At 46.6% G+C, this 25,666-nt stretch overlaps 2 protein-coding genes across 15 annotated transcripts; both read right to left on the reverse strand.

The window, feature by feature from the left end:
* Nucleotides 1-642: 642 nt before the first annotated feature.
* On the reverse strand, nucleotides 643-9,057 carry gspt1l (G1 to S phase transition 1, like). 2 transcript variants are annotated; one of them, XM_076996103.1, is made up of 14 exons: nucleotides 8,570-9,057; nucleotides 7,052-7,093; nucleotides 6,317-6,565; nucleotides 5,004-5,037; nucleotides 4,827-4,904; nucleotides 4,458-4,638; nucleotides 3,992-4,146; nucleotides 3,695-3,835; nucleotides 3,384-3,477; nucleotides 3,177-3,257; nucleotides 2,106-2,279; nucleotides 1,926-2,015; nucleotides 1,517-1,685; nucleotides 643-1,297 (listed from the first exon to the last, which is right to left on the reverse strand). In XM_076996103.1, exons 1-14 carry the CDS (start codon nucleotides 8,757-8,759, stop codon nucleotides 1,245-1,247), a joined length of 1,731 nt encoding a protein of 576 aa, XP_076852218.1. In that variant the 5' UTR covers nucleotides 8,760-9,057; the 3' UTR covers nucleotides 643-1,244. The 2 variants fall into 2 exon arrangements, with proteins under 2 accessions (XP_076852218.1, XP_076852217.1); XM_076996102.1 differs by having other exon boundaries at nucleotides 8,564-9,057.
* A 4,095-nt stretch (nucleotides 9,058-13,152) lies between these two features.
* pdxdc1 (pyridoxal-dependent decarboxylase domain containing 1) lies at nucleotides 13,153-25,541 on the reverse strand. 13 transcript variants are annotated; one of them, XM_076996108.1, is made up of 26 exons: nucleotides 25,327-25,524; nucleotides 24,342-24,362; nucleotides 24,151-24,221; nucleotides 23,929-23,997; nucleotides 23,734-23,808; nucleotides 22,424-22,573; nucleotides 22,034-22,223; nucleotides 21,579-21,647; nucleotides 21,422-21,500; nucleotides 21,238-21,322; nucleotides 21,050-21,098; nucleotides 20,823-20,924; nucleotides 20,441-20,566; nucleotides 20,298-20,348; nucleotides 19,994-20,038; nucleotides 19,789-19,873; nucleotides 18,482-18,538; nucleotides 17,954-18,024; nucleotides 17,740-17,845; nucleotides 17,445-17,616; nucleotides 16,947-17,065; nucleotides 16,645-16,766; nucleotides 16,341-16,433; nucleotides 14,807-14,903; nucleotides 14,333-14,431; nucleotides 13,153-14,147 (listed from the first exon to the last, which is right to left on the reverse strand). In XM_076996108.1, exons 3-26 carry the CDS (start codon nucleotides 24,219-24,221, stop codon nucleotides 13,888-13,890), a joined length of 2,442 nt encoding a protein of 813 aa, XP_076852223.1. In that variant the 5' UTR covers nucleotides 24,342-24,362; nucleotides 25,327-25,524; the 3' UTR covers nucleotides 13,153-13,887. The 13 variants fall into 13 exon arrangements, with proteins under 13 accessions (XP_076852223.1, XP_076852226.1, XP_076852225.1 ...); XM_076996111.1 differs by having other exon boundaries at nucleotides 24,151-24,231; XM_076996110.1 differs by having other exon boundaries at nucleotides 24,151-24,251.
* Between the last annotated feature and the right edge of the window lie 125 nt (nucleotides 25,542-25,666).

Genomic DNA, 25,666 nt, shown 5'->3' on the forward strand with positions numbered 1-25,666 from the left:
CAACAGCATTTTTGGGGCCAAAGATATTTCAACGAATTTAGGGTAACTTTGGGGTGCTGATTCTGAATATGTCATCAGTTTTGCCAGATTGGCTCAAGTTTTTGAGATTTTTCGTGAAATGTGTAAAAAAAAACACACTATGTGTGGTGCCCAAGCATAACCCCAAAATAGGCCAAATACACTTTTTTTATGAAGTCTGTTATGTTTCTTCTATGTTTTTGCAGTGTATATTCACCACAAATGTAACAGAATGTGTCTGGATCGTTATTACAACTTCTTCTTGTGCTATAAATGCTATATGCTAATGCTATATAAGTGCTATAAATAAGATACCAAAAATCTCAAAAACTTGAGCCAATCTGGCAAAACTGATAGCATATTCAGAATCAGCACCCCAAAAATACCCCAAATTCATTAAAATATTTTGGGCACCAGTAAATTTTTTTATTTTTGTTGACCTGTGTTATCAACAGACTGCTCAGTCATATTGAAGATGCCTTAAAGGTGAATTCATTCTTCCGGTTTCATACAAATACATGATTACAACACAACTGGCAATCAACATACTTTAAACATCTCCACCAAGCAACGCAGCTGTAGGCCCTCAATAAATGAACACCAGTCCATTCAACAGTAATCGTATAATTTCCCCAATGCAATATTTTATTGTCGTAGAAGTTGCTTTAATAACATGAGTACGCCCGTGCACTCTGCAGGAATGCTAGGAGAAAATACAACAGAGAGGGAGGAAGCTGAGGAGCACAGAGCCAGGACATTAACAGTTTGGTTCTGACCGGTTAATCATTTCAAGCTTTACTGTTCCCAACTCAATGATATACAAGCAAACTCTGGTCCACATCTTTTAATGGAATCTGCGGTCACTATATTTCTCAGACAGAAACAAACAAACAAAAAAAAAAAACCTTAGAAAGGGAAAAGGTAGAAAAGAGCTGCATGTCTTGCCGTCGTGCGTGTCCGAGCTGGTGGAAAACGAGGGGAACCTAAACAAAATGGCACCACAGAGCTCTCAATATGAGAAAGCTGACACGTGTGGACTTGACTTTTTCATCTGCTTAAAAACGGATTTGTTATGTTTTTTTAAAGAAGGTTTTTTGTTTTCTTATGAGCTGGTCTTCGGGAGGCAGGTTGGAGAGACGACAGGAAGGCCGCAGGTCGTGTTGCTATGGCAGCAACACCCATCCCCCTGCTCTGCTCAGCTGATCCACAACACCCATGCAGTGGTTTCAGTCCTTCTCAGCAACAAGCTTCAACACTTTCCCAATGGCGATGGTCTTCCCTACAGAAGACAAGAGGAGAACCATACTAAAACAGACCATGTAAGAAACTGAGCTCTCATGGTCAGCCACTGCACAGCAGAAACTAATATTCTGTGCGTTTTACACACCCACCCAGCATTTTGTCAGCTCAGATGGGAATTTTGGTACATGGAGATCAGTTGTCATACTGTGGTGTCCCGGCACCTGTACAAGCAGGCTGGGAGGAAGAAAGAACCAACCTTCATCCCGCAGAGTGAAACGTCCCATCTGAGGGAAGTCTTTGAAGGTCTCAAGGCAGATGGTTCCAGCAGTGCGCAGGCGAGCGATGCACACCTGGTCCTGTTTGACAAAGCGTGGCCGCGTCTTGCTCTTCTCGCCCGTCTTCTTGTCTACCAAACAGATTAAGGCCTGCAGGAAACGCACAGACACAGTCTCAGCACCCCTACATCTCCTGCTCACAATATACTGCTCTGACCGTACACATGCACACACACAGGATGAGCATACATGCATATCAAAGAGATAATGCGTCGGGGTTCTCTAGATATGGAAGTATTAGCGTCCTAAAGTTGATCTTTGGATTCCTCTTTAAATACCCGTGAGACATGGTGCATGTGTGTGGGCCACTGGGGGAGACGGAGGCCTTACCGTGATCTGCACCTCCTCGATGCATGCGTGAATATGCAGGACTGCGTTGTAGCCGGGGCAGATGATGGACTTGTGTTCAATGATGACTATCTGAAAAAGGAAACCAAGTGTAAAGAAAAAAGTCCTTAAAAGAGCTCATACACACATGCGCAAGCAAGCATCTACAGAGTGAAGTCTCACCTGGGCGTCAAAGGTCCGGCCAGAATGGCAGAGGTTCTCAGGGGTGCAGAGGATGAAGCCAGGCAGGATCTCCTCTTCTTCGATGCCCTTGAGCCGCAGCTTCAGGTTCTCACCAGGTGCTGCATCATCCGTCTCCACGTCGTCCGAGAGCAGACTCAGCACCTCCACAGTGTGCTGCAAGGCCCACAGAAGATAAACACACATTCAGTTACCATGTAGAACAGTTTCAGTTAGCAGAGCAGATGGATGTCACAGCTGAAGATGCTGGTTCTGAAGTGGGAGGGGACAGTGCAGGTAGGGGTGTGTTTAAAAAATCAATTTTTCTATTCAAATCTTCATTTGAATGATTCGATATTGATTTATTAAACCTGAGATCGATCTTTAGAATTGGCCAATTTTCCCCGCATATGCGTACCGTTTTAACGTCTTGTGTTTTATCTCGCGTGACGTGCTTTAATTCCACCTTGTTTAGGTGTATGAACCCAGCAAACATGACTTGGTTCATTGTGCTGAAGCACAGCGCGCGTGAAGTTAAAAAATTCAAGAGGTGCACGACCTCGCGAATCGTCAGCGCACGGGCAGAGCCACCGCCATTACGTCGTTTTCTGTGCGCAGACCATCATGCCGGTCGCGACGCGTCAAGTATAAAGCTGTGATGTTTACAGTTGACAACTCTTCTCTTTTATTTTAACATTAATACAAGCGAATTCACTCAACAGAAGTAAATAGCTGAATCCTCTCTTTCACTCTCGCTCCTTGCGCACTCTCCCACTCACACTTAACTTAAAGAAACAGTAACCCAATAATCCCATTATCATTACAATATATAAAAAAAAAAGAAAGAATGTAACTGTTGTTCACAGTATAAACACTAATATCTTAATACATTTTAATAAAGTTTGGGTGTTCTTTGTATCATTACAACATTTCACATTCAAACTACACTTTTTATTGTAACTGAAATTTCCCTACAAGAATCGATATTGAATCGGATCGAATCGAATCGAACTGGGAAATCAGTGGTGATACCCACCCCTAAGTGCAAGTGTGGTCAAGTGTCAATGATCTCACCCTGTTAGGCATCACCACAAGCTGCTGGGCTTTGCTGATGGATCCCGACTCCAACTTTCCAAGAATTACGGTTCCCATGTCCTGGAGAAAAGCGAAACAGAAACAACCTCAAACAAGTCACCATGTTATTAAGAGTACTGCAGTACATTTACAAGAAACCAGCCAAGAGAAGGCACATGTGTGGCACATCTGGCAAACAAACCCCACCTTGTATTTATCTACAATCGGTAACCTCACTGGGCCGTCACTGGATCTGGTGAAATTTGGCAAACTGTCCAGATGTGGAATGAATGGTAACCCTCTGTAAACACAGGAAGAGACGCATTTAAATGTTTAGCAGACATTTTTTTAAAGTGACAAAAAGTGTCACTCCACCAGACTTAATCTACGGTCCTGAGGCTGGTGACGCTGCACATGCAAAGCTGGTACAGACGGGCAGCGTGCCCAGAAGATACAGACACTCCTCACCCTCTCCCCTCCCTGGGAACGCCAGCGTGCCCGTGTCCATTTACACTTACGTGTACCAAGTGCAGTGCTCTACCGGTTCCTTCAAGTTGGCCCCGGTCAGCCCTGAGCAAGGCATGAAGTGAATGTCTTTTCTGGGGTTGAAGCCGACCTTCTTCAAAAATGGCACCAGCTTCTCTTTACATTCCTCATATCTGCAGAGTGTCGGCAAGGATCCAAAATTTAAGGTAACGACAATGTATACCATTCTGTAGGACAACTCACTTCAGAGCTGAAGTCAAGGCAAACGTGTTTGGCAGGTGAAGTCACTGATATCACAGGCAGCCGTGGCCAGTCACGCCATCCCTCACCTCTCCAAGCTCCAGTTCACAGTGGGGTCGTCCATCTTGTTAACCAGGACAATGAGGTGTTTGACCCCTGCGGTTTTGGCCAGCATGGCGTGCTCTCTCGTCTGCCCGCCCTTCTCAAAGCCCGTCTCAAACTCACCCTTCCGTGCTGAGATCACCTGTGTGGGACGGGGAGCAGAAGAGACTTCATTCAGACATGCAGCCCAGCCACACCTGCTTGCAGTGGGACCTCTGGCTTAAATTCAGGGAAAATACTTGTAAAAGTTTAATCCTTCCTCCAGTGTGTAGTGGAATAACTGTGTGTAAACAGCACCATCTAATGGCTAGTATACAATAAGAACATGTCAAGTGAGGTAAAAGGGTAAAAGAAGTTGAATGTTCTGAATGAGGGCATTCCATAATCAGCACAACAAACCAGTGGTGCAATTTCCCATCTGTCCTTCAGCCACTGGCCACACCCACAACTCACCAACACAGCCAGGTCTGCCTGCGACGCCCCGCCAATCATGTTGGGCACGAAGCTCTTATGGCCAGGGGCATCCAAGATGGTGAAGTGCTTCTTCTCCGTCTCAAAATACGCCCTCCCCACCTCCACCGTTTTGCCCTTGTCCCGCTCCTCCTGGTTTGTGTCGAGGGCCCATGAGAGGTACCTGGACAAGACACACAGCCATTCAGAGACCCGCCTGTCCCTGAGCAAGAGCACACACTCACACATCACGCTGCTAAAATAGTGATGCGTTTTAACCCTTTGCCGTGTTCATAGCATCACGAAATTAAAAGATCTGCAACATTTTTGGGTTTCTCTGAAAGGTTACGCCATATGCTGTAGTGAGGTTACCAGGTCTCCCTGTTCTTCTCCTTGGCTTCCCTCTCGTACTTCTCCAGAGTACGTTTCTCCACCATGCCTGTCAAATACCTGCAAGGGAGCGGCAAACAGCAGGGTCGTGAGAAATCTCCCCACAAGGGCCCCGAGCAGGACAGCAGAAACATCGACAGAAACCACACAGCTACTCACATGATCTGTCCGCCTATGGTTGATTTGCCAGCATCTGGAATGACAGGAGATAAGGAGTGAGTGTGTAGAGATAAACGAGGCTGAACGGACAACGCAGCCCTGCTTTACAAGCACTTTTTGCCAGGAGACCAAGATATGAAAGTGTTACTGCAGTCATGGCCCCCACATGATAATTAATACACATGTTGCACAACATGCCAGGCAAGCAGCATAACAAAGAGACTTGCAAGCTTCTGTAGAGACCCAAAAACTAAAACACAAACCACCCTCGAATCGTTTAACTTGTGCGCATGGCCAATAAAATCCCGTTTAAAATCCCCAACATGATGAATAAAAACATTTTGCTCTGACTGTCACACTAATTTTGGCTTTGGTGGTGGGAGGGGGCTCCTAAATATAAACCGCCCATTTTCACACAGGACATTATTGGAATCTTATACGACTCCCGGCCTTTATTCAAAGGAAACTCCTCATTAGCACATGTATGCCCTGCTGTCCCTCGTTGAAGTCACACACCACAAAGAGTGCATTTGAATAGCCTGCTGTGACACAACAGTGTGTCGCCTCTCAACACTAAAGAGACCACAAGCAGGTCTGGCACATAAACAAACAAATCTAACATCCTCGTCACAAATGCCCAGAGATGTCAGCGGGACGTGGGTTCTGATGGCTTACAGGTTTAATAGTCACTGGTCAAAGCCTTTTCCACATGGCAGGAAGTCATCTGGGTGTAACTGTCTTCACATGCACCACGCTAGTTCCAAGCCTGAGATAATGGAGACATCGCCTCTCAAATGTCAACGGACTGCCCTTATTATGGGATTCACACTCCACTTCAAGGACTTTTGGGCTTTTCAGGTCACTGGTTTTTGACTCATTAAACGTAACGTCCTGCGCTGATCTTTTACCATATCAGGACAGAGTTGAAATTCGAACAAAGCCAAAATCTCAACGTAAACACAGTACGCACTGCACAGAAGCTGAAGTGTGAGGCATGAAAAAACGACTAACTCAAAACACGCAGATCCAAGATCCACATTCACTTCATGCTCAGCTACAACCCCCGACTTCCCTGTGGTGCCTTTTTCAAATCACAAACGCCAAAACGTATCCAACGTATCCGTGGGAACCTTGTGATTAGCCTGCACTCCGTGTCCGTCCTCTCCCAGACATAGACAACAGATTTCAGAACAAATAAGGCCACAGAAATATCAGCATTAAAAACAACAATACACACCAACCCTCTCTGCTCAACACCATCATCCCACAACGTCCCACAGCACACACAGCACAGCAATGGCTGCAGCACTCACCGACATGGCCGATGAAGACTACGTTGACGTGCTCCTTCTTGGGGGCATCTGGCTTGGCGGGGACCATTTTCGGTATTGGCACTTCCTCGTCCTCTTCCGTACCTTCCTCCTGTGGCGAGTCTTCCTCTGCCAGGCCTCCGTCGCCTGCAGGCCCGCCCCCCGGCTCCGCCTCGCTGACCTCACAACCTTTCTGCTCCCACGTGTCGTCCGCTGCCAGCGCCGCGTCCCCATTCTCCACGGGTGGAGCTGCTGTGGTAACAAACACCACCCGTCTTTGATACATGCATGACAATGAGACCTCACTGTTTATCCCCAAACCACCGAAACCTGTTGCTGTCTCACTGGTGTAGGTGGGTTTAAAAAAAAATTTTAAAGCGCTGATGGTTTGTGGCAACACAAAGGTGGTAATAACAATCCACTCAACAGCGCCCCCTGGAGGATTATTAGCCAACATGTGGGAAGTGACGTGGCATTCTACCCTGTTTGTCCCAGCTAGCTCACAATACACCTGTACCAGGTATTGCTGAAGGTATTGCAGAATTCTGCATCCAAACAACAGATACATACCTCATGACATGGGCATGTACATACATTACAACATGACATTAATGGTATCGAATAATAATTATTAGCACCTGCAATCTCATTTGGCAGCTCATAATGAGTAGATATGTACCGGTATTTAACTTCTCTGTACCTGATTGGCCTCTCCTACAATATGACAACTGGACTTACCGACAGGTTCCGACAACTCTACACCGGAATCTTTTTCAGAATCTGTGAATAAAGACAAAAAACATATCACTACAAAATCTAAATCATTTAAATATGCAGATTAGGATTTTGCTGCTTAGACCACAGTGTGACCATGTAGATGGAACTAAACATTAATAGATGAATATCAAATAAACATGAGTTGCATCTGGCAAATAAACAAGTTTCTGGCAAACAAACAATGCAGAGTCTTTACAGACTTGTTCTATATGTGACTGGTACTGGTGAACATTATTCAAAAATGTTGAGTTCTCCAACAGTGAGCAAAGAGTACAGGAAGAAATAATCTTTACCCATCTGAAATACATAGTCATGACTACACTACATGGCTTCATCATGAAAACATTGTAAAAAACATTTCTTAAAACATCGGATTTATCATTGATACTTGGTAGTTGTCCTTCCAAAACAAAAATAACTGGCTACCCACTCTTAAAATTCATGAGACTTGATTTCATGCCTTGCAGAGAAGCGGCTGGATAAATGAGGGAGTCTAGCCTGAACTACCCACTTCGTGGGGCAGATGTATCAATCCCACAGGCATGGCTACTGTATTCGTGATTTGATCCTTGTTATGACCAATGTTGGGAACAGGCCGCGCATCCTAAACCGGACAACACACCTGCACAACATACACGAGCTATGAAACGACCCGGCCCGGTTCGGGCGAATGTGAAGGGCAGTGCGAGCTCACACCCTTGTACATTTGAACTGGAATAACAGAAGATGGCTTGTCTTCTGTTCAGTTCCAGCTCACTCTTACCTATATAGTAAAAGGGTGACGAGGCCTTTCAACATAAAACAGGCACCCGAAGCAGATGGTCCCTTTAACCCAAGTTCAGTCTCTTTAACTCTTCAACGGAGACTAACGCCATGAACCTGTAACACTGCCTGTGCCAACCCCACACTCACCAGTCAGGTGATCTCGGCACTAGCCACTTATCTGTGGCTAGTTAACGCTAACTCATAAGCTAACGAGCACAAACTGAAAACACTTCCAAACTTTTTTTTTACGTTTTTGCTTTAAACGCTTCCAGCAGGAGCCCCGAGCGGCCGTGTTTACAGGCGCGACCCTTCACCGCGCCGCTCCGGCCACCGGTCCACGAACCTCCCGAGAGAACTCGAGCTTAGCCGACACCAGACACGTGTGCCCGTGGTTTTAACCGCTGCGGGTCGCGCCTTTCGCAGACGGCGAGGAGCGTTAAAAGTTCCGTTTCGCGCCGAAGGGACGGCGCGGACAGAGGCCTCGCCTCGACGGTGACCGGCACGTTTACGCGTAGCTCGCGCCGGTCGACCGTACGGTTAGCAACGGCGCTAACAACGTGTGGCTAACCGATTAGCTTAGCCTCCAACGTGAGGAGGGGGGGGGGAGGAAACTCGCACGACTCCGGCTGGCGCGCTAGCGTTAGCCCGCTAGCCGGGGACGGTAACGGGGCGGACGAGCGGACAAAACCCGGTGAACGGCGAGCTCACCGGCGACGGCGACGCTCTCGGCGGGCCCCGTCTGGAGGTAGACGGGAACGAACTCCGCGGCGTTCACGTTCGGGACGAACGGCTTGGCGTTCACGTTGAGGCCGGTGAAGGCGTCTGGAAGTCGCACGTCGACCGGGGCCTCGCCGTCGTCCTCCTGTTCCCAGGAATCGGGGGCAGTGTCCCTCACTGGGTCCATCGCGCCTGCTTCAAGTGTCGTTAGTTGGCGGCGAACTTGGTTCTGCTAGTCCGGCCTCGAGCGGCTGTTAAGGTCGCTCCTTTTGGGTCGTTAAAACTTTCTCTCCCTTAACGTGTGGCCTTTATATTATTTTTTAAATTTCTTCCCCCCCCCGTGCTCCCGAATTAAACAGCCGGTCTCGCTCGGCAAGGGGCGAGAGAAAAGGGAGACTCGACTCAGCACTGCGAACGAATCCTCGTGTGCGCTGACGAATCTCATAAGCAGACGGAGAAACACCGAGGGGCATTCTGGGAATCGTTGTCTTCCGTGCGCACCGCGGCCCTTGCGCACGCGTAAGTGGTTCTGGCTATAAAACTACATTTCCAAATTTCGGCGGAAGTAATTTAGCGCCGCTCCAACGCATGACGGATCTCATTGGGTGAAAATGTAGAGCGGAACAGAACGTGACGTAGAAGTTAACGAAACAAATGTAAGAAGGCGTCAACTTGAAATTGGCATGTTCCTTTTTTAAAGTAAGAGTAATCTCATTTAAAATAGTTTAGTGATGATTTTTGCATAAACGTCTTCCTATAATAATATTATGACTGTTCTGTCTTAAAGGCAAACTGTACTTTTAACCACAGAACGTAACAACACAAATAGACAATACAGAAAATACAGTGCAACTACCCTACTATACAATAAATTATACAATAAATACTATACAATAAACTACTAGCCACTATGGCCCAACGCTCTGGAACTTTCTTCCTGAGGAACTCAGAAGAGACATTTAATCCCTGTACACCTTCAAGAAGAGCCTCAAAACCTTCCTGTGTAGATCTGTTTCTTTAGGAATTTCTATTATTTTATCTTTTTATTTTATTAAATAATTTTTATTTAATTAGGATTAGATTACATTTAAGCTAAGGAAAACTGAGGGCTGAATAAATTTATACTGCTGTTTGTGAACCCTGATGGCTATGATCTACATCTAGAAACAATTTCAAACATCTAGAGTGTTTCGTGCATAGTTTCTGTTGGTGACTTTATTCCTGGCTGTGAAATTCCTAATTGGAATTTAGTAGTGATGTTCTGACGGGCTGTTTGTTCCTTCGAAATTGTGAGTGTTTGTTCCTCAAAAGTGCAAGTGAGTGTTTCTGTCAGTGACTTGTTTCCTGCTGTGAAATTCCTATCAGTGTAAATTTGAGCCCTCTGTGCCGTCGACAGGGGGGGACAACCGGGTCTGTTGTCCCGGGCCCTAGGGCCAGGGGGGCCCCATCAAAGAGCCCAGCAATTTATTTTTTATTTAAAGTCTATAATTTTTAAATAATCTTTAAATCTTTCATTAATATAACATTATGTACTCATAATAAGCTCAATGGCTCAAATATATATGTTTTTTACCTATCTGCATATTTTCCATTAAGTGCATACACCCCCGCCTCCCACTGGAAAATGGTTTGATCCAGCACCGACTGTAGCCGGCCGGTATCGGCCCAACAGCGGGAAATACAGTGGTGGATAGTTAAAGTAAATACAGAAATCTGGAGCGCAGAAAAGAAAGGAAAAACATTTACCTGACGAATTTTAAAGTTGCATTGTGTTCCAGGTTTGAAAAGTGCTGGAATTTAGGGTAAAGTACTTGAAAATGCTTGAAATTGTAACTACTTCGTTTCACAACAAATAGCTGTCTGACTGAACAGTTCTCGTGAAGACGTTAAGATTGGGCGTTTTGAAAATAAACAACCATTAAATAATGTGATAAAAAGCGAATTATTTCGAATCATTTCGAGTATATGTATAAATATTTAACTTAATTAAGTTTAACGTGCTGGAAAATATTGAAATGGACCTTTAAAGTGACGTACACGTGCTTTAATTCCACCTTATAAAGGTGTATGAACCCTGCAAACATGACTTTGTTCATTGCGCTGAAGCGCGGCGCGCGCGAAGTTACAAAATTCGAGAGGTGTACGACCTCGAAACGACAGCGCGCGAGGCCCTCGCGCACGGGCGGAGCCACTGCGATTACGTCATTTTCGCGCGAACCCTCGCGCGGGGGGGGGGGGGGGGGGGGTACATGAATCTTTCTTGTCCCGGGCCCCAGCAAGACTGTCAACGGGCCTGGCCTCTTATGTTTGTTTTCGTCTATTTATGTATATTTAAATATTTTTTGTTAATTGTTCATTTACAACTTTTTTACTTTTTTTAATTTGAATGTTATAAATTGTTTATAAAAAGCTAAAAAACACTTTGAGTTGCATATACAGTATGTATGAAACATACTTTACAAATAAAGATTATTATTATTATTATTATTATTATTATTATTATTATTACATAGCCAGTGTGCAGAGATTTGTAAACAGCATGAGAGAAGAGAGGGATGCTTTCTGAAGCTGCAGGCTTCCCTTATGCACAGCTTGGTATAAGTGTCCTTGATGGCAGGATATTTTGACCAAGTAATGTGCTGGGTAGCATTCTCCACCCACTGCAGGGATTTCCTGTCTGAGACAGAGCAGTTTACATACCAGACAGGGATTCTGAATGTCTGAATGATCTCCTGCCGGTTAGGCGTAAACACGCTGTCCTTCTGAGGTGTCCTTTGAGGCACTGTTGAGATTTCCTCTCAAAGGAGTGAGTGGCCACAAACTACCTGAGTATGGTCAGGCACAACCTGAGTACCTGAGTATGGTCAGGTTCAACCTGAGTATAGTCAGGGACTACAAGAAGTAGCTTTTTCAAGTGTACTCTTAAGACGTCCACATTAGTACCACATTAGTAAATCTCATGCATCCTTCTGAAGTCCAGTGTATTGTCTTTTGTCTTACACAGAGAGACTGTACACCGTACTCCAGCTGTCTTACCTCTTCTGTAGGCACATGAATTCCACGAATGTAACATCAACAAACTCGGTGTGATTGCTGTGATGTTTGGCAACAGTTGTCAAGGTGCAAAGTTTATAGAGGCACACAGTCCTAAGGGGCTCCAGTGATCAGAAGATTCAGCACAGTCCTGGGGGCCCCGGTGTTCAGGGTAGAGGAACAAGATGACCTGTTCTGAGGCATACTGGTCAGGTGGTCCAGAACCCAGTAGCAGAGTGAAGAGCTCTAAGTCAGTGAAATTTGCTGCGTCACTTGTAGTGTGGGCATCATTGCTTTTTCAGTGCTTGAAGTTTCAAAACGCACAGGTGTTCAGAGCATCTGTGAGGGTAGCACAATTGGCACAGATGAAATCATTCTTCCTCATCCTGGTTCCTGGCAATACAGAGTGCTATTGTGTCACCTGGTCTGAATGTACATTCAGGCAGGGATTGCATCTTAGCTTTCAGGGGTTCTGTTATGGCTCTGTAGTGACATTCTTTACACTCAGCTTCTAGTGTGGAGGTTCAGGGAGAATTTATGATCCTTTTCATAGTCTACAAAAGCAGACCTATTGGCATAGACGTTTAAAAGGTGACTTCAAACTACATAATTACTGTCCAGTTTCCCAGTCCTGAATTAGACCTAAGCTTAGAGTGCAGTGCAGAGCAGAGCAGGTTAATCCTAGTCTTAAACCTCATCTGGGAGACTGACCTGTAATGATTTGCTTACCAGCACATTCACCAGGGAATAAAGAACACACCACAGATGTTATTTTTAGCATCATCTTTATTATAATTTTCATAGTTGCTTTTTGGAAAAGCTCATGTGATTATAAAAACTAATTTACTATGCAATATTTCATATTTTAAGTTAGTCAACATTTGCCACCAGAAAAATCCCAATTATTTATTGCACCAGAAAGATAGAGATGCTGCTTGGCAGCATAACCCAGAATTAATATTAATATTACTCATCAGGGAAGAACAAAGATAAATGCACTTAATGTTAAAAATCAATGGGTATTTAAGGTGTGATCAAGACCAAGGGCTGAGTCAAATACGTACTAATGGAAGGAAATCCATACTTCATATGAGAGCCATACACATATGAGATCCATACTTCATATGAAAGCCATACTTTATACCATATTCAGGTGCCCTTTTCAGTAAGTATGAGAATGAATATCACACACGGACACCACAAAGCAGAAATCATATAGTAAATGTGACCTGGAGCTTCCTGAGCATGTTGCATATGACATAATAACATCCCAGAAACCCACAGGCTTGCACCTGCCCCACCAACCCCACCTGCCCGACCTACAGCCCAGACACACCTCATCCCACAACAAACCTCACCGGTGACTTTAGTGCAGTGAACCAAAACCAGCAGTGTAAACAATATTAGCTACCATAAACGGTCTGGACACACTATGGTAATCCTTGGTAAACATTAAAACACACGTTACGACCCCCACGCCACACCCCACATCCTTTCACCTCAGTGAGTGCAACTATAATAACTAACGTAACAACTGCTATCCCAAGAACATTAGAACAGCTACAAATGGGGGATGGACATTATCAGGTTATCTTTTTTTTTTTTGATTTCACAGTTACACAAGTACAGTGTTACAGCCATCTGAAACCCCAATCCAGAAATAATCTGCTGTCTGTACAGAACAAAATCTGTAGAATAAATAAAAAAATCTTCTGATTATATTGGGAGACACGGTGCAGAGACATGCACTCAGGCTTTCAGCTGATGCGAAGTAGCTGTGTGAGATCACTTTGGCTACAAGGTGAGCATAACAGATCAAACAAAACTGCCTTTTTGGGCAAACAAGCAATCAAAAACATTTAAAAGATGTTTAAGGTTATTAATGACAAAGACAGCCCTTCATTTATGCAAATATACTTGGAAGCATGAAGAAAGGACGATGTCGTGTGACGTACTGTGACGTGTAACAAATAATTTGAACCAAAAGGAACTATGAAACAATTCCAATTGGCAGTGCCTGAATTCAAGGAGTGATTCAGGGATCCACAGCCAGAACGATTCATCAGATCACAGTAATGTACAGTTGGTTAGTATAAATGGGGCTACGTGATGCAGTGTGGTTCTGATGAGTTTTCCGTTACTTGCACTAAAAGCTGCTTCATAAACCGTAATTCCTAAAGTGACTTTGTCAAGGCATCGAGGTCATGGCTCCAGGTGCGAGGAGCAATCCTGGAGCACACTGTGCCCTTCTGAGAGCGTCACCACTTTGGGACGGTGTGCTCCTATCTGATGGAGGCCGGCTCCTCTGCCTCCTCACCCTCTGGAACGCGCTGGACTGTCCAGGCCGACGCCTCCTCTTCCTGCGAGACCTCTGCCGGGGGTTCTGCAAGTGGAGAGGCCTGTGGGACCTCCGCCGTGTCGCCCTCCTCCCTCTCCCCAGGCGGAGGTGCAGTGTCTCTGTAGGACTCGTCCAGGTGGCAGACAGAACTGGTTTCGCTGAACGAATCTATGAACGGTGCAGAGCGGCGGAACGCTCTCTGCCCTGCGAACACAGCACACAACAGGTGGCAGCGTGAGGCAGGCGGGCCTCCTCGGGTCAGAACCACCCGGCCTTTTCCCCGTGGACGGGGTTGTGGTTTATGGTTTATGGTTTATCCTTACATTAATGACTAATATTATTTCATCAGGGCTCCCTTGAACTTTGTGTAAAGGGTGCAGGAAGGGTACCTTGCAGTCGTTTGCCTGTAGAAGTGGGGGATTCAGAGATATCCTCTCGGCTTGACTGGGCCTTCAGAGAGTATATGGGCTCTGTAGTGTCTAGAGAACCTGCAGAAAACAAATACATTCAACCCCAGTCACTGAAGTGACAGCAGTAGTAACAACGTGTCAAATATTTGCACCATGTGAGTGCAGTGCAATCATCCTGGGCTTTGGTAAGGATCTGGTGGAGGTTCAACTATTTACAGATAAGGTCTGTGCAAACAGAACTTATCAGCACAAAGATATCAACTTTCAGGAATTACCCTGGATTATTAAGGATGTTTCACAGTAATCCACAATCACATGGTGTAAAACAATGTGAGGGATTTGAACAGGGAGTTATGTCTGTTTGGTAAATTAAATTAAATGTTCAAAGTGTGCAGTGACCAGGTGCCTGTGGAGCTCAGGGCATGTAGCAGGGAATCTGGGTAAACTGGGTACCTGCAGCCAGGTTGAAGGTTCTGCCTTTCACAGAGCTCTGGAACGGGGAGAACCAGTTGAGCACAGAGCCCACAAGAGGGATCTGTCGCAGCACCCCCTGCAGGTAGGAAGGAGGAAGCACAAGTCCAAGTCATGTTTAAAAACAAGTGCAAGTTCTAGTCCAGAGGTTTACTTTTCAGACATAGGTTTAAAGTCACATACGTACTTGAATCCACCCCACATCTACATCCATCCCAATCACACACACCTACACCTTCCCCAACCACCACAATCACACCCACACACCTACACACTCCCCAACCACCCCCACACCCTCCCCAACCACTCCAATCACACCCACACACCTACACACTCCCCAACCACCCCCACACCCTCCCCAACCACCACAATCACACCCACACACCTACACACTCCCCAACCACCCCCACACCCTCCCCAACCACTCCAATCACACCCACACACCTACACCCTCCCCAACCACCCCCACACCCTCCCCAACCACTCCAATCACACCCACACACCCACATTCCCCAATCACTCCAACCACAGCCACACACCTACACCCTCCCCAATCACACCCATACACCTACACCCTCCCCAATCACACCCACAGCTACACCCTCCCCAACCAAACCCACACCTTCCCCAACCACCACAATCACACCGACACACCTACACACTCCCCAACCACCCCCACACCCTCCCCAACCACCCCAATCACAACCACACACCTACACCATCCCCAATCATACCTACACCAACCACAACCACACACCTACACCATCCGCAATCACACCTACACCATCCCCAATCACAACCACACACCTACACCATCCCCAATCACACCTACACCAACCACAACCACACACCTACACCATCCCCAATCACACCTACACCATCCCCAATCACAACCACACACCTACACCATCCCCAATCACACCTACACCAACCACAACCACACACCTACACCATCCCCAATCACACCTACACCATCCCCAATCACAACCACACACCTACACCCTCCCCAATCACACCCACACACCTACACCCTCCTCAACCACCCCCACACCCTCCCCAATCACTCCAACCACAACCACACACCTACACCATCCCCAATCACACCTACACCATCCCCATTCACAACCACACTCCTACACCATTGCCAATCACACCTACACCAACCACAACCACACACCTACACCATCCCCAATCACAACCACACACCTACACCCTCCCCAACCACACACCTACACCCTCCCCAACCACAACCACACACCTACACCATCCCCAATCACAACCACACACCTACACCCTCCCCAACCACTCCAACCACACCCACACACCTACACCCTCCCCAATCACACCCACACACCTACACCCTCCCCAACCACTCCAACCACACCCACACACCTAAACCCTCCCCAATCACACCCACACACCTACACCCTCCCCAATCACACCCACACACCTACACCCTCCCCAATCACACCCAATCACCCACACACCTACACCCTCCCCAATCACACCCACACACCTCCTCAATGAGCTTTTCCTCGTTAGCTATGCGCAGCTGCTGCTCAGCCTCCAGGATTCCCTTCCTGACCACCTCCGTCATGTTCTCCAGCAACTAGAATGAAAACCAAACACTGTATGCTAACGTAGCGGAACATAACGGATTAGTTCATCGTTAAAACTCATTTAATTAACTGTATGGTAATTATATACCTTGATTCCATTTACATAACTGCATGGAGATTAAACAATAACAATACCTTCCCAACCTTCCCAATATAAAGTAACAATACCTTCCCAACCTTCCCAATATAAAGTAACAATACCTTCCCACTCTCCTCTAGCTCTCTCCCAATAGAGGCGATGGTTTCCACCAACACAGCCACATCTATGTCCTCTGGCACCATTCCGATAAACACACAGTTCCTCTCCTCACCAAACTCGGGCCCTGAATACAAAGAGAGAGCTCAATAATTTACTGTGCATACTGTATGCACACAGTGTTCATACACATGCACATACATACTGCACTTACAGAAACACAGTGGTACTGTCAACCATTTTTACTTTTACACCTGTAAAACATTCAGCATGGGTTCAGCTGGAGGTAACTGAGGTGAACTCTAACCTGTTGAAAACTCCAAGTCTGTCTCGAGCTCCTTCAGTTTTTTGAGCAAGTCACCGTTGATCTTCTCCATCTGCTGCTGCCGCTTGCCTTCATCGAGGTCTGTCCTCCTGGGCTCATACCTGCAGTGACTCAGTGTCAGTTCTCCATTCCATTTTCCTAATGCAAGCCCTGATGGATCCAGTCTCTTCACATTCTCCAGCTTTGGATCTCACCACCTAGAGCTCATTTTAAAGTTCTGGGTCTACACAATCAAGCAGGCCATATTGAAACTTCCACCGGCCTGCATCAAAATCCACCATAAAATCAGTAATATACAGCCCAATGTCCCATCCCCTTTGTGAGATTGAAGAACATGGGCAGTATATTTGAAGCCAAAAAGAACAAACTTAATATGACTTATAACTACAAAAAATTATGTAAAACTGAAAGGAATTTTTTTTGGTATGGTTTTGAATCACTTGGCTTTATTTTGAGCAGGAACAGGTGCTATGCTCTGACCTCACAGCACCCAGACCAGCCCAGTTCAGGTCCTCCACGTAGGACAGGACAGCGTGCTGAAACACCTCCTCCCTGAAGTCCTGCCTGAACCGCAGCGTGCAGCTCAGTGAAGGGATCAGCTCCATCAGCTTCTGCACCAGGGCCACTACGTCTGCCTCATGAGTTCCCAGTGCTACACACATACAGAACTTCATTTTTCTCGTGTGAATGCACTTTTTAATATGTACATGTATACTAAACACGATACCCTTCACATGAACAGAGAGCACACATGTCGTGGAGTGTGATAACTCACCTGCAGCTGTCATGATGGGGCTGAAACGGATGCACACGCCTTCATCTTCCAGCTCCACCAACTCCACCCCGCTGGCCGGGACCAGCTGGGCCAGTCGCTCGCCGAGCTAAGAGCAAACACACACACGCACACATACACACACACACACAACACACATACCTCAGGCTCTGCTGCAACTGTACAACACATCCTGTCCAATGTGTAGTGTATTTACCCATCGGTTGAGGGCATCCTGAATCTCTCTCTCTCCTGTAGAGTAACCCTCCACAGAACCCCCACTCGATCCTGAGAATAACACACAGAAAAAAAAGGTTCAGGTCACTTAGTGAGCCAATAGGAGAGCAGCTCTGATCCCACTGAAAATACAATATAGTAAAAAAAAAACAGACTGCAGCACAGGCTGGTGATTTCTCTCAACACACCTGCTGAATGTAGCAACAATAATGATGAGCTGAACCAGGTGTGTTATAACAGGAACATTTAACTGCGCTGAAGTCTGGAGAGGTTTTGTATAAAACGCGAACGAGTCCACTGAAGCACCTTTTATGAGACAACTTACCTCACCCACTGAGCTACGTCTGAGACTTGAAGTCTCTAACTTCAACTTGATGGCAATGAATAATAAGCACAGTGCAAGAATTCCATGCGAATTATTCATTTATTACACACACAGCCTAAACATTTTGCTTCTACTAAATTTCCCTTTCTGTTTTTAACAAGAGAGATAACAAGGAAAATGTACCTGAACTGCTGTCTGGGGAGAATCTAAACACCACCACAGGAGAACTCAAGTCATCCTCTACCTGCAAAAAGAGGGAGATAGAGAGAGAGAGGCAGAGAGAAAGAGAGTGTCAGAGACAAAAGGAGAGAGAGGAAGAGAGAGAGTCAGAGGAACAGGAGAGGAGGAGAGAGAGGAGAAAGCAGAGTGACAGCGTCTACTCTACCTTGGGACATGTAAATATGACCATGAGACACAGCCTGGAGTCTTAATGTCATGCAGATAAACGGCACTGAGTGAGTCGTGTGTGTGTAAACACACAGGTTCGGTTCTCAAACATTCGGATGTAATGGAGAAATTCAGCTTGTGAAGCACAAGAGCAGACGGGTGCTGGCATGTCTGTGTTACGATGCAGGTCTGTGTTACGATGCAGGTCTGTGTTACGATGGATCCATGCTTCGTTTTACAGATGGCCTCTTTCTGATCCTCTGTGCTAAGGAAACACTTGGGTGAACAAGCAAATGTAACCTACACACTGTAGAGAAACACGATGGGCCTTTACTGGCTCTCCTGTTAAATACAGACCAGCACAAACAGACTCAGCCCTGACCTTCTGTTTCTGCACTCTGGTGTAACAGCAGAGCAGAGAAGCCCCATTAGATTAGTTAGTTCTCTCCACTCTTCACAGTTTGCATTCTGATCGTTATTCTGATCAGTGTAATAATGCTAATCAGAAAGCTGTGTAGTATATGAGTGTGTTGTCCCAGTCAGATCACTGTGCCTGTAATATTCAGAAGTCATAAGAAAGCTGTTATTTGTTTTGGTTTTTGATAAACTGGCCAAGGGGCATAACCTCTACAATAGTTATATTGTTAAAAACAAGATCTGTGCATCTTGTTCTTTGAGTTCACTACAAAGACAAATATATTTTCTTTTAATAATGCAGCATGTAGAAAATTATTTGGATGGCAAAACCATAGAATGTCTCTTATATCAACCAGAACAGTCTACACGTCTCTCTGTGTCTTGTATGAGACATTAGTCCCAGAGCGGATGGTTCACGGGTCCTCGCTGCTCTGTGAGGTGACGTTTCTCTCAGAATGTTTGTGCGCATGCTTCACGCGCTGATGGGTCTGTACCCGCGCGAGGGCCCCCAGCAGAAGGGCCCCCAGCAGGAGGGCCCCCAGTGTGAGCATCGGTGCTGCAGGTGGACATGGAGCAGGAGTAGCGGTGGTGAAACACAGCGGCGGGGGAGAGGAGGCGGGGGAAAGGGCGGAGCAAGAGCGCAGGGGAGGGAGGGGGGCGGAGTGTACACAGAGGGTGGGTCCCACCTACAATAGAGAGAATAAGAGAGCCCAGCACGTCCCGCAGCGAACCACCGGAGATGGGCGGCACCCGCGTGTGAGACACCACACCCTGAAACCAAGGCACCCATTCTCACTACCACACTAGAGCCACACATTACTGACATGAGCACACCACACACACACACACTCGCACATCGTACACACACACACAATACTGACTGCTCTTTACCATGCTCAAAGCTTCGAGGAGAGAGACCTCGCTGTCAAGGATATCCTGATGACGGTGACACAGGGAGAAAGGGGCTTGCGTTTAAGGTCTGATGTGGTGCGTGTGCACTGGCCACTTAAACATTCTGTTCCCAAACATGTCTCTAAATGGGCTAGTGTTGTGACCCTGAAGTTTACACTGTCCTCCTGACAAATGCAAAGACCACAACCAACCAAAACACTTTTCTCTTAAACTGCAATCTCAGAGGGTTTAGGAAAAACAGGGACCTGTATTCTGTGGGTGTGTTTTACGGTCATTCACCTACCGAGGTCTTTATGGAGGTCAAGGTCTTCAGCTGGTGAAGGAGATGCTGACTCTGTGGAGAGACACAGGCCAGACAGAGATGAGGTGGACACTAGAAAGGTCACGGCGCCTTACGCAGGGGTCAGCGTGCGAGGCTGTGCTCACCAGCTGAGAGGCGTGCCTGATCCGCTCCACAATCCCGTCGTGTCCGAGGTACTGCAGGGACAGCCAGAGGGGCAGGGCACGCAGCTTCTCCACCGGCTGGCTGGAAGTGAGACCCGCTGCAAGAGACTGAGGAGACGAGAGAGCGCCCCCCAGAGGTAAGGAGGACAATAAGCACAGAGTAAAGCACTATGGACATAAGTTGACACTAAACTTTTGTATTATTGGTTGTGTATTATTTGTTATATTTCACATCCACAGATACATGTAAAGTGTCCTCTGGTTAAGTGTACGAGGGTGATTCTCGAAGCCAGTCAATCTGAGGGCAGATTTCACAGGCGCCGTCCTGCTTAGCATTAGCTGCCTGATTTAGACGATCACTGACCAGCGCGGGATCTTCGTGTCTGTAGAGGGTAGCAGCTGGCACTGCGGGCAGACCTAGCCAGGGTCCTGGGGTCAATGTCATACTGTCACTCTTAGTGGCTGCCTGCACACACACACAAACACACACAGGACAGTCAAGAACAGGGACATCCAGGAACCAAGTGTTGGCTGTTAGGTCAGTGCAGATGTATAAATGGAATAAATGGTGTAAATGACTAACAGTCATACCGCAATGGTGGAGGACACTGGACTAAGGGTCAGGGTTGCCAGGTTCACACTATAAATTATGGAAGAAATACAGTCAGTAGCAGAAAGGCTTCCTCAAGCCCTGCAAAATCATGGTAAACAATTAAGCACAAAAGAACAAATACAACCATTAACATTAGAACAAGCAGGAATGTGGTGCTGATACCAACCCCTCGACGTGAAGCCACACGTTATACTGGACACACAGCTCTTTCAGGCGGCCCAGTTTGTCTGTGTGCCCAGCGCCGGGAGTTCCTACAGGAAAGAACGACCTCATTTGCATGAGAAACGCATGCCTGCATTACAGAATCCAGCTGCTTGTGTATACGTGGTGAAAGGCAGCAGTGGCCAGACCTGCGTTTGCTATCAACAGCACGGGCAGCTTTCCGCTCTCCACGTCATCCTTCATCAGCTTGTCCAACAAGGCCACGTCCTGTGGGGAGACAGCGCTGTTAAACGCACCCTGAAACCCCAACACGTCCACTACAGGAAAGACAGCATGAATTCCCACCATCTGGTGCTGAGATCCAAACATGGTGTTGCATGGCACGCAGCAAAGGGTCGACAACGGGAGGCCGAGCTGAAAGGTGAGGAGTACAGGCGCCTTGGTTACAACGTGGTTAAAACAGGGTGAATCATCTCATGTGTGAACAACACAACAACAACAACAGAATCACCTATAAACCTATTAAACATTGGACTGGTCAGACATAAAGGTTTCAGATTAAAAGGAATTCAGCTCAGAGCAAACTGACATTGACGTGGCTTTGTGAGTATGATGATGGATTTCCTCTGTCAACCAGATGGTCAGCATTCTACAGCCATTCATTACTGCCTCAGGTGGGTTTGGAACTGACACGGAACAAACACCTACCCAGCCTTAAATTCCACAGGAACTGTGCTGAGGAGCGTCGGCATTCAAAAGCTTGCAGATTACTTTAAACGGCTATGAGGTGACAGGCGTACCTGGCTGCAAAGGTGCTGTCCCAGGCCTGGCCTGCAGGCGGCGCTGTGGTAGATCACAGGCTGCCTGAAGCTGAGCACACTGAAGCCCTCTGTGCTGTAGTCCTCATAGCGAGCGTTTAGGACCAGGCGACACACCTTCAGCAGCCCCTCGCGGTCGTCGTCATGGAAATACACCGAGCCACTTTCATACCTTAAAGTGGAATTCACTGCATCTCAGTGTGTATGGCTCATAAGGTTTCGGTACCAGCAGTGACTACTGCACTGCTTAACACAGGCCCTAGTCACACGGGTTTCAGGGGCTACCAGCTCTCATTTCAGGCGCGTAAGACAAAAGCACATTGTATAAAGAGGTGCACTGTATACGGGACAAGCTACTGGATTCAGACGCACCGAAAAAGCCGGCAGAGCCAGAGCGTGGTGTCTGAGAGGACACGTGTGGTGAACTTCCTCAGTCTGTCCCTGTCCAGCATGGAGATGTAGGCAGCCAGACTGTGTCCTAGTAAAGCCACGTGGCCCTGCTCTCCGACACACTGCATCCTACTGGGGAAATCAGCAGAAGGGGGGCACACACACCATGCACACACACATGCACACACACATGCACACACACACACACGGACACACACACGCACACACACGCACACATACACACAGCACACACACACACACGGACACAGCACACACACACACACGGACACACGCACACACACGCGCACGGACACAGCACACACACACACACACACACACACACACGGACACAGCACACACACGCACACACGGACACAGCACACACACACACACACACACACACGGACACAGCACACACACACACACACACACACACGGACACAGCACACACACGCACACACACGCGCACACGCACACACACGGACACACACACACACACACAGCACACACACGCACAAACACACACACACGCACACACACACGGACACACACACGCACACACACACAGCCACACGCACACACACGCACACGGACACACACACACAGCACACACACACACACGGACACAGCACACACACGCACACACACGCACACACACACGGACACACGCACACACGCGCGCACACGCACACACGGACACAGCACACACACACACACGGACACAGCACACACACGCACACACGGACACAGCACACACACACACACACACACGGACACAGCACACACACGCACACACACGCGCACACGCACACACACACACACAGCACACACACACGGACACAGCACACACACACACAGACACAGCACACACACGCACACACACAGCACACACACACACACACACACACACGCTATGTGCTCTTCTACTTCGTTGTCATACACTTGTGTAAATGTTTGTAGTCAAGCCAACTAAAATGAACTTAATTTAAAAAATTTATAAATATGAATAATAAATTAGTCAGTTGGACATGATGGTTAAGCTCCAGACTCCATGTGAGGAAAGCCAGCATTTCCTGTGTCAGCAATTATTTATATATAATTATTATTTGCTGTGTGCTGAAATATGAACTTACTGGCAGTCTGGGCTATTAACGTTCTAACAGTCAGTGCCATGCTGTCCATGAAACATGAGGTGAAACTCAGTGGACAGCTGAACTGATAGCTGACTGTTCCTCATCTGACACTTCAAATGAAATGAATAAATTCATTAATTAACTAATTAATGAACTTACCTATTAAGTGGTTTGTCCTCTTCATCGTGTATGAGGTTCTGAACTAGTTGCAGAATGGTCACAACATCCTGGCCACTGGAACAAATTCAAAAGCAACATCAAACATAAACTCCAAGAATAGCTTTTAGGCAAAAGAACTGGCAATAATAACTGAATCAATGGAAAAAATAACTGATATTCATTGACAGAACTTACTCTCCCTGTAAGGGTCCTGGGATATCCCTCCAGCTAAACCTGCGCTGCTCTCTGTTCTGTGCTGTCTCACTATAAGCACAAATCATCATGACAAAAGTCATCAGAGACAAAACCGTCTGGACATGCCTTGGTGTACAGCTTTCATTCATGGCTGCATGAAGCTCTCGACGAGAGCACTTTTCGGTGAATTTACTTAGATGAAGAAGAATAAAGAAGTCTTACCTCTGGTCATTCTCCAAAATCTTCATGGCATCAGAGAGGTGGTCCCCCATCTCAGCGAGCACTGGGTCCATCTGTAAGCATCTGTCATTTAGACCACAGCACTGGGGATAAAGATTTATGCTGTATTTATGCAGGTGTTGCTTTAGTAGTATTTATTTAGTAATAATTTGCAAACACCAACCAATACTTACAAGTCAACTTTACACTTGCCCCTGTGTACATAATTATAAACAATTTATGGATTAAAAAAGGGAAGTTGTAATAAGTTGACTTGCTATATATGCTATGTATGATAAGGTTTAGTACCAATATGCATCATTCTGATTGTAGTTTGCAAGTACAGTATAAAAAAGTGACAAATATTACACGTAGGCAATGTATTGAGAAATCCCCCTGACGTCCTGAATGTCAACAGTGTCCTGAGGTTTCCTGACTGCTTTCTTCTGCACGCGGTATGGTGCTCTGGAGTTCGACGTATATAATGTAAATGTAGGAGTTGCGTTTTTTTATCGTTTTTGTTTTTGTTCTGATATGATGTGACCTCTGTGGTAATACAATAGAGACGAAGCCTGTCTGAAAAGCCGACTTTCCAGAAACCCGCTTGTAATGACGCTGTACAGTGTGGGCGTGGCTTGGGCCGGGAAGCAGATGCAATCAAACAGGATCCTGGTTATGCACGCAGGTAAATGCTGGTTATCCACGCAGGTTATAAATGCTGGTTATGCACGGTGAGTCCATGTTAGACAGAGTAATAAACAACGTCAGCATCATAACGCAAGTATGAGACAGCTGAATTGTGTTCTGTAAAATGTCCCTCACTCGTTCCATTTGATTTCTAAATGTAAAGCCCTATCAGTTAAGTTGGACTTCGCATTTTATTCGAGCCCAAAATCTGTTTTTATAAAAGTTCAGATAAAAAAAACTTAACTTGCTGGTCACCAGTGGACATGCTATGGACATGCCTAGTCACAAACGCGTAGCACAGCATTAAACCTGCTCAGCCAAATCAGCAGGACTTCACAATGTACAGAGAACTTTGAAATTAAAAGCCAAAGCAGCTCCCTGCAGCAAAACTGTGCCGACGGCAGCTAGCTGCGTGCTACCTACTGAAATCAGCGACCCTAGCGAGTCCGTGTAAGTCATGTAGTCAAGGGAATGTCATGGTCTTCTTCTCACCTTTCAGAATGAGTCGTTCCTCTGAATATACCGAACTAAGCAGTACGACGTCTCCGGACACCCGAATGGATGCTCTGTCCTAATATATATTTCTAAATCGTAAAGTAAAAATTACAATATTCCGTCTTTCGTACCTTAGCATTCAGCTATTTGACCAGTGGATTGTAACGCCACTTCCTGGTGTGCTGGCAGCGCTGACGTAGCACAGACGTCACACCCCAACACTCCAGCACAGACGTCACACCCCAACACTCCAGCACAGACGTCACACCCCAGCACTCTAACACAGACGTCACACCCCAACACTCCAGCACAGACGTCACACCCCAACACTCCAGCG

Source organism: Brachyhypopomus gauderio, chromosome 2, assembly GCF_052324685.1.
Source record: "Brachyhypopomus gauderio isolate BG-103 chromosome 2, BGAUD_0.2, whole genome shotgun sequence".
Lineage (NCBI taxonomy): Eukaryota > Metazoa > Chordata > Actinopteri > Gymnotiformes > Hypopomidae > Brachyhypopomus > Brachyhypopomus gauderio.